This window comes from Mirounga leonina, unplaced genomic scaffold, assembly GCF_011800145.1.
Source record: "Mirounga leonina isolate KUSES-001 unplaced genomic scaffold, KU_Mleo_1.0 Mir_115, whole genome shotgun sequence".
Lineage (NCBI taxonomy): Eukaryota > Metazoa > Chordata > Mammalia > Carnivora > Phocidae > Mirounga > Mirounga leonina.
This window is the reverse complement of record NW_023270268.1, coordinates 44,989,772-45,002,070: the sequence shown is the minus strand read 5'-3', so window position 1 is coordinate 45,002,070 and position 12,299 is coordinate 44,989,772. Positions and strand designations below refer to the sequence as shown.

The 12,299-nt window shown below is 40.1% G+C and overlaps 1 protein-coding gene across 1 annotated transcript in view; it reads left to right on the top strand.

Moving 5' to 3' along the window:
• The window catches only part of ERICH6 (glutamate rich 6), a 31,598-nt gene extending 21,499 nt beyond the window's left edge, over positions 1-10,099 (top strand). The window contains exons 11-14 of the mRNA XM_034988551.1: positions 401-486; positions 2,390-2,545; positions 5,047-5,275; positions 9,836-10,099. Of these exons, the coding sequence (XP_034844442.1) occupies positions 401-486; positions 2,390-2,545; positions 5,047-5,275; positions 9,836-10,099 (735 nt within the window). The remainder of the gene's footprint in view (positions 1-400; positions 487-2,389; positions 2,546-5,046; positions 5,276-9,835) is intronic.
• Positions 10,100-12,299: the final 2,200 nt, after the last annotated feature.

The following is a 12,299-nucleotide window of genomic DNA, read 5'->3' as shown; positions in this document are numbered from 1 at the left end:
GGAACAATCTTTAATGATTCCTAAGGATTGTTCCCTGTCACTGTTGCAGGGCCAAAAATTTAAATTAAGAAATGGTTTGTAGGGGCACCTGGGTGGCTCAGTCGTTGGGCGTCTGCCTTCGGCTCGGGTCATGATCCCAAGGTCCTGGGATCGAGCCCCGCGTGGGGCTCCCTGCTCTGCGGGAAGCCTGCTTCTCCCTCTCCCACTCCCCCTGCTTGTGTTCCCTCTCTCGCCGTGTCCCTCTCTGTCAAATAAATAAATAAAATCTTAAAAAAAAAAAAGAAATGGTTTGTATCACTGTCTAGCAAGCAAGGAATGCCTTTTATTATCATAATTAATGTGTTGTATCTGGAACAATTAACAGTTAAGGGTCCTTTCATTTTCTGTGCTATATACATAGATCATGAGAAACGAGCTCTTAGAGAAGCACTACAAACATGGAAGCAAGTTTCTGACTTCATTTCCAGATGGAACAACACAAATATTGTATCCTTTCAACAAGTTGTTTTTATTAGCTTTATTTCTTCACAGAAAAAGAGAAAAAAATATATAGAAAACTATAAAGAAAAAACAGATATTACCCAAATCCTACCACCCAGAGAAAAGCTATTAACATCTTTTTAATATATCTTTCCTTTTTTCTATGAGCATATATATAATTCTTTAAAAATTAATTCAACTCGTTATTCATATCTTTCAACTTGCCCTCTTCGTATAATATTAAATAGCAACGTCGAGTATATCATAAACAATAAAGATAGAAATACGCCACCATTTTTATAACCACAAGGTATTTCATTATAGGGATGTACCATAATTCATTTAATCTAACCACAAAGGCGGTTTCACAATTTTTTGCCTTATATACAACAGCTAAATGAACAACTTTTTGCAGACTTTGTTGCATACTTATCACTTATTTCCTTGAATTGAATGTCTAGGGGTAGTAACTCTGGCTAAGAAATTACAGACATTTTAAACCTTTGATAGATTTTGTCCCCCAGAAAATGTGTACCAGTTTACACATCCATGAGCAGCACATTATTTTTTAATACAAAAATTCGATATCCATTTTATGGAACACTAAGTTATTCATCACTTGAACTTCTGCCTGGTGGCCAAGCCATTTGCTATTTTGACATAAAGGCCATTTAATACATCAAGGAAAGTAAAAAAAACAAAAAACAAAAAAACTATGAAATAAGGAGAGCTTTTTGGTGAATGAAGGTCCCACTTTTATAGGAGAAACTCATGTTTAGTTTTAGTTTCCTAAAAGTTTAGTCAAACCCCAATAATCAACCAGAAAAATGACTTTCATGGCATAGGAAGTATACGAAGTTTTTGTTCAGGCCCCATGAGAAAAAGTGTAGGTTTTGTCTTAATTATATCAATAAATTTTCCATAACTCCCCCCAAATTTTATTATTAGTTATCATTTCATGTCCTGGCTTTAATTCTTAATTCTCCTGAAAGCTTTGGCTGCTTTTCAAAATGACTCAATCTTGTGTTTACTTTTCCTCTGGGCTTTGCTGATCAGCTTAGAAGGGACTGAGTATTAACAGTAAATTATCCTCAGTAGACTTTACTCATTTTGATGCTATTGTAAATGGAATTATTTTCTTAATTACATTTTCAGAATGTTCACTGCTAGTAATGCAGACGTACAATTTAATTTTTGTACATCGGTCCTGTAACCTACAATCCTGTGGAACTCGTTTGTTAGTTCTAATATATTGTTTTGTGGATTCCTTAGGATTTTCTATATATAAGAGTAGGATGGTTTCACAGCATTCATTTCCAATCTGGATGGCTTTCGTTTCTTCTTCTTTCATAAAATTTCCCTAGTTAGACCCTTCAGTGCAATGTTGAATAGAAGTGGGGAGAGTAGACATTTTCATTTGGTTCCTAATCTTAGGGGGAAATCACTCAGTCTTTCACCATTAAGTATGATGTCAGCCATGGGTTTTTGTTAGACACTATCAGCTTGAGGGGTTTCCCTTTTATTCCTAGTTCATTGAGTTGTTTATCATGAAAAGGTATTGGATTTTGTCAAATGCTTTTTCTGTGTATATTATCATTTTTTTGTTTTTTATTCTATCAATATATTTCATTGATTGATTTTTAGATGTCAAGCCAACCTTGCATTCCTGGGATAACTCCACTTTGTCATAGTATATATGTTTTTTTATATGTTGCTAGATTCCATTTGCTAGTATTTTGCTGAGACTTTTTGCATCTTGTAAAAATATTTTGATCCCATAAAAAGCATAAAATTATTTTTGTAATAACAGTAGCTCTCATTCCAGAATGGTTTCAAAGTCTCTCTCATAAATTGAATTTATTCCCAGAAGGACCATTAGAACAACTCAAATGACCTTATCTGATCTCAGCTACCCATCTGGAAACCTAGCCATCATCCGAGTGCCCAACAAAGTAAGTGGTTTCACTTGTATAGTCCAAGAAGACATGCCAACTGACCCTGCGATCCTGGCATTGCTAGATTCTTCCGGCAGAAGTTCCTGCTATCATCCCAATGGAAATGTCTGGTAGGCTTCTAGGTTTCTCCTGCTGCCATTGGGGGGGGGGGGTTGTGAAATTTTACTTTTTTCTTTTATTTTTTCCAACTTTATTGAGATATAATTGACATATAACATTGTGTAAGTTAAAGGCATAAAATGTGTTGATTTGATACACTTACATATTACAAAATGATTATCACATTGCATTAGCTAACACCTCCATCATGTCACATAATTATCACTTCTTTTTTGTGTTGAGAACATTTAAGATATACTCTCTTAGCAACATTCAAATACACAGACACACACACACACACACAGTATTATTAACTATAATCTCTATGCAGTACATAAATCCCTAGAATTTATTCATCTTATAGCTGGAAGTTTTTTTTTTCCTTTCAAATGATAAAAACAAAAATAATTTAAGAATTATTTAAGTTAGTGATCTTTAGATAGTAATGTTCAACTCAGAGAAAATTTTTATTTATGTCATCCCATTTCTTCTCAGTGGAAAAATCCCAGGTAACTATGTAAAACAAAGCTCATGATATTCTTTCTATAAACTGTAAGAAAATATGAACTTTGTGATTTCAATATTAGAAAAAAATCTCTAAACAAATTATATGGTCACCCAAGGGATTTGTGATAGGAATCCAGGTGGTCTCTCTAGAGCCTATGCCTGTTAATGTTATACTACCTCATCTATGGAAATAATTTACAATGGATAGCTGCCACACTGTGTTGTTATAGTTTTGTGTGTGTGTGTGTTATGTTTTGAGATATATCTATAACTATTCCAAGATTCCTATAGCCACAACCAACAATAACATACAAACAAAATCTCAGCAGATCCTGATCTTATTTTGATCTACGAACTTACCTATTCTGTGACTTTGCATTATTTCATTTAGCCTGAGGAAGTGAAATTTGGGTTCTAACTTCAAAGGCACTTCCAACTTCCTGAGCTTTTCAGAAAGAGACACTATTCCCCTTTAAATTATTTACAGGAATAACAATCTCATCTTGAGAAATTCCATTCATAATTGACAAAGTCTGGACATTCTGCCAGTATTGAGAAAGTTAAGACATTTGTGTTTGTCAGGTCTAATGCAGTAGTCAGTCCATTAACCCTATGTGTAGTGGAGAATTTCTATTTATCCTTCGGGGTTCAATAGCAATTCTAGATTACATCTGGTCGAGTACTGTATTAATTGTCACCAGATATCCATTGGTTTCTAGAACATTTGCCCTCTCTATGAAGTCCCCTGACCCACTAGCTGGATCCCTGGTCCTCTGATGTGACTTCTGCGTACCCTCACTGCCCCTTCTAGCTGCCTCTGCCTTTTGGATAGCAAGCCCATCTCCGCTGCTGGCCCCATGTTCCTTGATGGCACGCTCTGAATCTTTGCCACTACCAGCATGTATCTGTACGTGATATGGACTCAAATAGTGTTTATTAAGTGAACAATTTATCTACATAATTTTAGCCAAGTATTATTTTCATCCACATTCCAAGACAAAAGGAAACTTCCTCCTCCCACATACAATAAGATCATCACCTCAATTTCTCATGTGCACTTTTGGTATTAGATTACTGCCATTAATCAACAGTGGGGAAATAAGATATGATCTTACTCTAGGGCCCCTCATGGCCAATTCATCTAGTTTTTGAAAAAATAATTTATTATCAAATTCAACCACCTTTCTAAATACCTGGAACTGGGTATTTACCCTATTCCCTCTCCTCAAGAAAGCAATGGCGATCCAAGTTGGAAGAAGGTGAGAGAAGAGGAGATAACTAAGTAGAATGGCAGTCCTTAGTGCCACTGGAGCTCAGACTGTGCTGGGCCTAATATGTATGTAATGTAGTAAAATGTGGCATCAGCTACACCAAGAGACTGGGGAGACCCCATTAGTCTAAGCTCCACTTTGTGTTCCATCACAAGGCTCTTCCCTGGCACTCTGAGCCATCTCAGAGATGTTCCCTGAGCCTCTCCTGCCCACACCTGGCCCTGATGAGAGCCCTCCTAGAAGGACTCCTGGCTCCCAATTGCTGGGTACTGTTAGAACACAGCTGTCCTGTACTGAGGCCAATGGGGCCTTCCCCAAGACTTACAGCCACTGGTCTTCATTTTGTCCTGGGGAAAATCTAAGCACTGGTATTCTCCCCTCTTCAGGTACAGCCTGCTCGCCTCTTCTGCATGTCTTCTTGTCCAGACTAAACCTTCCCTGCTCCCCCTTCATTCTCCCCAGCACACAGTTTTCCAGATCCCTTTATGATCCCAGTTCTCTCTTTGGGACCCAGTTTGGTTTATCAGTAGGTCTTGGATTGGATCCACCACTTTAAATTAGTATAAAATTCAGTCACAGTATTATCATTCCCAAGATTACCTGAGGTTTTGCACTATTCGTATGCTGTTGGCTAGCATTAACTGTTGCTCCCCTTGGCTAGCAAGCGACAGGGCTAATTTTAAGGTCGAAGTATAATGTTACTGTTTATAATTTTTAATTTCCTTTCTGCCCAGGGTATACATCAATATCTTGGGAGGTCAATACTCAGATCAAGCTGGCAACAGAATAAGGGCTTGGAATTGGTCCAGTTCTGTCGCTTCCTCACCCTTTGTTTCATTTAAACCTGTCTTTCTGGCTTTGAACCATTACATTGGAATTCGCATCCTAGAACAAGACAAGATTTCAATCACTTTTCTAGCAATGGGCCAACAGGCAAGAATCAGCGTTGGGACCAAAGTGAAGGTAGGTACATTTTTGAAAACAGTTCTAAGCATTTAGAATAATAAGAGTAAATGACTTTTGTTAATGTTATTACTGACAGATTATACTTGCGTGTAATCTACTGTCCACTAAGAGTTTTGGAATTCAATGAAAAAAACACATAATGAAAATTTCATATGGAATTGAGGTAACCTTTTTGTTTGTTCTTCAGAAATTCCTTTTAGTTCAGAGTGGATCCAACTAACGTTTACTGTGTTTACTCTGTGCCCAAGTAGTGCTACTTTGGGGGTTTGGTTTTAGGATTTTGTATTGTGTTTGTTTTTCCTTCATGCTATAGCAGAAAGCCCTGGGCTGAGTCAGGAGACCCAGGTTCTAACCATGTTCAAGACCAAGTATAAGTCCCATCTCCTTGGAGACACTTCCCAGACCTCCTAGCCCTTTGCCCAATCAGGGTCCGGCATGGCTTTCCCTAGGGTATCCATGTACTCACTTCTGTCCCTGCGCTTGCTGGACCATGCTGCCTTACTTGCCCTTGGGGTTGCCTTTCCTACCAGATGGTGAGCTCCAGAAGGACAAAATCTCTGCCTTATTGATTCCTCTACCCCACCCAGGGCATGGCCTAGAATACATTCTCAGTAACTGGCAGTGGTTAAGAACATGGCCTTCAGGTTACAGGGACATAGTTTCATACCTCAACTTTGCCACTTAGCTAAGTGGGTGAACTTGAACTTCAGTTCCCTCTTCTATAAGATGAGGATAATGATTCCCACCAAATAGATTGCTGTGAAGAGTCAATGCGAATGCAAAGTACTTAGCATGGTGCTTGGTACCAAGTACTCAGTAAACGATAGCTCCATATAGAGTTTGTCAATTATATGTCAATAATGTTGAAATATATATATAGAGAGAGAGATAGAGATAAATAGAGGTCTATGTAGCTTATCTAGTATGTGGCTCTGAACAAGTCCCTTAAACTCTGAAACCCTTTGTTTCATCAATTATTAAAGGAAGAGATTGCTCCAGATTTCAAAGGCATTGTCAACCTCGAAAAATTCTACACTTTTAAATAAGTGGAAATATAACCTCAATATTCAGCACAGGCAGGAATATCTCATAAAGACCAAACAAAAGGGATACTTCGGAGTCTGCCAACAGAGAGTGAGGGTCTACAATGTGCTCAGTATTATTCCAGCCACTTTTGGTCAATCTGGCTACTGCGGTCAGTGGTTCAGGCTCCAGACAAACTTCTTTGTTAGAAATCTATAAGATAGGCTTCTTTTGGTACATTACATTCATGGTGAATGCATTCTTAGCAAAAACGTAAAAAATGTTCTCTCTCTCTCCCCCCTCACTCCTTAGAAAAGAATTTTAATCAGAAAGAGTCATTGTGATGCAAAAAAAAAAATTGATGTTAAAAGTTTTTCCATTTCTCATTGTCCTCATGTTCACCCTTATGTTAGGTTTTTAAAAATTACAAAAGTGATATGTTAAATACATTTTCATATTTAAAGATTCAAATAATATAGAAAGAGTAAAAAATCGAGATTCCACTTTCATCCTTTCATCTATTCTAACCCCTTTCCCAAAAGTAATCACCACCCCAAATTTAGTATTCCTCTATTCAGTGTATTTAAAAATTATTCCTACACATCTCTTTTAAAATAAAAGTTGAATCCTATTGCTTGTATTGTTGGGGGGATTCTCTTTGTTTTTGTTTTCCACTTAAGGAGTATTAGGGGTTTTTCCATGTCTACATTTCCAAGCATATTTGTCTACTTTATTTTTAATTGCTCCATAACGTTTCATATGCACTATAGTTAATTTATGCCACATAGAGCGGCCTCCCAGTGACACGGGCCAATTATTCACTTCCTCCTCCTGGAAGCATTTCTTGCCTTGCTTCCAGGACACTGCTCTCCCTTGATTTTCCTTCCACCTCGGGGACTGTTCCTTCTCATTTTTCTTTGCTGACTCTCTTCACCTCCCCATTTTCTACATATTGAGGGGCTCCAGGCCTCTCCCTGGGGCTCTTCTTCATCTCCCTAGATGGTCTCATGGAGTCTCACTCCCTAGGTAGTCTCATGGAGTCTCCTGTCCTTAAATACCACCTCCATCTTGATAACCCTTTCATTTTCTCTCCCATGAACTTTTAGCTTGCACATCCCAGATTCCAACCCTGCATCTCTGTTTGCATGTCTAAGAGGGCATTAAAAACTTAGCCCCTGCAATTAGGTCTTAGAGCTTGCCCCTCCCTCAGTCCTCTCCACCTTGGACAATGACAACTGTGTTCCTTCGGTGCTCAGGCCACTTTGGAGCAGTACTCCCCCTCTCCACATCACAGCCTCACATCTGTTCCCTGCAGGTCCTCTAAACCCTACCTCCCATACAGCTCCGGTCTCAAACCCTTGGTCTCAAACCTTCTCATGTCCTCCCATACCATCCTTCTTGTCTGCCTCTTGGGCCAAGTCCATCTCTTATTTAAATCATTATAAGAGCTTCCTGAGTCTCCCTGCTTCTGGCCTTCCCCAGGTCATCTTAAGAGTCATCTTAAGGCTCTGTCGTTGGGAAATTCAAGATGTTGACTATCTTCTTGGCACCTTGTGCCTTCTGCCTTGGGCCGGGCTGATCTTCCACCTCACGCACGTATTAGCTCTTCAGCTCTGCCCATTACAGGGCTCAGTGTAATCAGTGAAGTTCTTTGTTTTTATTTTGACAAATAGATTATAATATTATCAATATGTATTATTCCCAATGTCCCTACTAGTGACCTTTGCCTCAAATGCTATTCTGTATGATGTTAAATTGCTACACCTGCTTTCTTTTTAGTTAGCATTTGCTTGGTACATTTTTTGCATCCTTTGATTTTCTATGTTTTTATACAGTTTTAAGTTAGATGTGTCTCTTGCAAACAGTATATAACTGGATTTTGTTGCTTTCCCCAACCTTATAGACTTAATCTTTTAATACGTTTTATTTTAATGATCACTCTAAAATTAACACCTCTTTTTTTCTATATGCATAGAATTTCCAAGTCCTCTAGTTATTGCTTCTCTTTGACAACAATAATTCTCTCCAATCCCTCAGAAGATATTTACCATATATATCCCAGAGTCTTCCTCTGGCTACTGTCTCCTTGAGTATTGGTATCTCTGATAGGTAAATCTGGCCTCTCTCTCACAGCCTCAAATTTCCTCAGATATTTGGTGATTCCTGGTTGCGTGTTCATTTTGTATTTGAGAATCCCTGCTTTCCTGCATGTTCTGCTTACTGAAGTTTGTTTGTGGGGACTGTGGGAAAGCGGTATGCGCTGTTGAGGGCTAGAAGGCTAGCCTCAGTGCCAGACTTCCAGCTCCAGCCTGTGCAGCCTCGGGGCACGGGGTTGAAAACGGGAACACCCCCACCCACGTAAGGGCTGCCTCCCAGCTGATCAACTGATCCTTCTAATATTTACCTCAGGGCCCCTCCTCCTTCTCACTTCTGTTAACTTTGATCTCAGCATGTGTGTGTTTGGGTTCGTGGTTACATTTGGTCATTTATCTCTCTATGGATATGTCCCATCTGTTTTTTGATATTCAGGAATTCTGTAAGCTTATTCCTGTTGATCTAAATCTTTTCTATTTCCTAGAACCATTATTGATTTACTCTCTTAAAAAGTTTTCTGTGATTCTATGGAATTCGGGATTGAAGGGAAGTTACAAATGCTGGTCCATTCTTTGTTACTCCTCCGTCTCATACTCCCTCCCCTCCCCCTCCCTCCCTCCCTCCCCTCCCCCTCCCTCCCTCCCCTTCCCTCTCCCCCTACCTTCCGACGCCGACGCCTGAGGGAATGCCGTGCGTGGCGCGTCTCTTGCAGGTAGGTGGTCACTCTGCTCGCAGCAGGTAGTGGTTCAGCTTGCATTTAGCCCGCCCCACTGAGGCTAAACGCCCCTCCTCAGCTGGTCCCGAATCCACACACGGGAGACACACACACACAGGCGAGACTGTCCTGACAGAGCCAGTCCCCTTCCTGCGGCGGCAAGGAGACGTCAGCCTGCAGCACCAAAGGCTGTGGGGAAGGGGAAGAGCAGAGGCCAAGGGAGGCTCAGGGAGAGGTTAATGCGGACCGGCTTCCTGGAGGTAGCGGCACATCTCAGAAGGAAAGGAGCTTCAGCCGTCCGGCTCCTACTTGAAAGCTCAGCTGAGGTGCCGACGCCTTCTCTGAGGAAGGCTGCCCGCTCGGGGCCCTCCTAGCCTCCAGCGCAGCCCTGACCACGCTCTCCCCGCGGGGAATCGCCCCGCGAAGGGGCCGTGCTCGCGGCATCTTGGTGCTCCCCTCTGTGTATGCTGAGACATTACGTGAACAACCTGTAAGCCTTTGAGAGTATCCAAATTCGACGGGGTCAGGCCTGCTCTGGTCTCTCAAATCTGCGCAGCATTCTAGCTCATTCCTCCTTCCGATGAGGTTAACACCGCCGCCCCCCGTTTGTAGCTAACGAGACTCAGGGGATCCAGCTCCAAATTAGCGCCGCCCGCGCACCTCCTCCCGCCTCCCCGCTGCCAGGTGGACCCTGAGCTTCCCTTCTCTTTCTCTTTGCCGAAAAGCTCCCTAACCCTGAGGAGATTCCGGTTCTCCGGTACCTGAATGGGGATGACCTGCTGCTGCTGGCCAAGTTAATAAAGATTCGACGGCTGTTTCATAAACTTGAAGGATGTGCGCATTTTCCCTCCAGCCAGGTTTGGGAAAAATTAAAGCAACCTTCCTACCTTTCCTCACTTTCTGTAAAACTAATGGCCCTTTGTCACAACTCCGGTATAAAGAAAGATACAATAAAAACAATATCAGCTATAATAAATGAAAACACTTAACAAATGATGGTGCCTTCATTTTTTGTTATTTTGGGAGGCGGTCTGAGAGATTTCAAGAGAAGTGTAATGACCAGGAAATACCAAGAAATACGCTTTGTTACACGTTTAGAACACATCCTGAGTCACCAGTAGCTTACATTCCAAGTTGGAAAACTAAACAACTCACTTTCGGGACACCAGAGAATGAGCGTGGTCATTCCTAGGTGTCCATTATCAGAGTTCTATCAGGAAAACAGAAAGCAGGGAGGATGAGATGCTTCCAAAACCATCCGAAAGGCTCTGGAAGTGAAGGTCAAGGAAATCCCCTGCTGGCTCTTGGGAAATCGGGAAGAGAAGGAGGCTCAGGAAGCCATGAAGCCAACAGCACCACAGTGAGCAGGAGCTCTTCCGGATGAGCTGCAGCCTCACCCAGGAGCGCAGGATCACAAGAAGGGGCCATCTACGCCATGTCCACCCCTCCTGCCCACCTCACAAACGTCAGGCCTCTCCCTAGGGAATGGACAGAGGTTCCTAGACTCAGGTCTTGATCAATGCCAAGTGTTTCAATTTTATTTTTGCCTACTCCCCTCTTCCTTTTCACTGATGAATGAAGCTTTAGTTTCTATCAAGTGAGACAAATATTAAACTAATTGAACTAATATGTATCTGTATAGCTCTTAAAAAAATAGCACATTTGTACAACACATAACAATCACAACAAAGCCTTAACTGAATCTGTTTTTTGTACATCAGTAAGAATTATATTGGGAAGCTAAACCCAGAGTGGATACTGAATGAGGCCTTGATTAATTGGAGACTGGCGGGGTAAAGAAATGACATCCTTTATCGTGTGGCTTCATGTTTAGTGACAGAATGTTATTTAAAATTATCTTCACTTTTATACTCTGGTTTCTCTTCAGATCAGATAAAGCTTTCACCTTTTAAAATTATCTTAACTTTAAAAATAATTACATGTAATAAAGAAATTGATGTTCCTTCTTTAAAAATGTATTAAAGATAAAAATGTTTCCAAGTGAAGAACATATCTATATGTATTAATCTATTAGGGTCATATCTCAAAGCAGTTTTATTTATTTAAAGGATTGGGTTGTTAAAAATAACAATAATGATATATCTTATTTTGAGTATATATACAAAAAGTGGATTGGGGTATGCCATAGATTTTATATCAATGTCTGCTTTTCCATATGGCTGTTTTAGGCAATCTCAGTATTGAATAATCCACTCTGCTAATTCATGGGTGTTTTTTTCTTTTTTTCACAATAACAACCTCTTCAAAAAAATTAAACTCTTATGGCCATAAAGTTGTCATATACTAATACTACATAAATTGAGGGAGAAGAAAACACTTCAAATGTGTAGGTTTTTCCAGATGTAAATGTTAAAGAAATTACTGATGTACTTAAAGCTTAAAGGAGTACTACAAATCTTTGTCCCTCTTTATTTCTGATCTCAGGATTATGACTTTTATTTTTATTTTGTTTATGCATATTTTAGATTTTATGTACACATTTCTGACAGATAAAATAATCATATTTTAAGAAGACATATATGCACTTCAATGTAACTGATAAGCAAAGAAATTACAACACTTTGCTCCAGGTAAAGTTGGCAGCAAAGTGTTCAGCAAAGCCCTGCCTGGATCAAGATGTAAAAATCATGTCCGGTATATCAGCCTACACAAACTTTTTGCAATATATGAGCCAAATATTTTAAAGTACATTTCACTGGTGGCCTTTTCTGCTAACAAAAGTAATATCAACTCATTGTAGAAAATTTGGGAGATTACAGAAAAGTATAAAGATTTTAAAAGTACTCATAATCCCACCACAGGGAGACAGTCATCTTTAATATTGTGCTCTATTTCTTTCTAGTCCCTTATCTGTATTTATGTATGGATATTTTTTTCAAAGATTTTTTATTTATTTGAGAGAGAGAGAGAGCACAAGCAGGGGGAGAGGCAGAAGGAGAGGAAGAAGCAGGCTCCCCACTGATTCGGGAGCCCGACGTGGGACTCGATCCCAGGACCCTGGGATCATGACCTGACCAAAGGCAGACACTTAACTGACTGAGCCACCAGGGCACCCCTGGATATGTTTTTAAAAAAAATTTTTTTCAAGCACGGGAATCAGTCAATGCCAATAAGCATTTTGACAGCTGGAGCAGCCACTCTGGAAAACAGTATGGAGGTTCCTCAGAA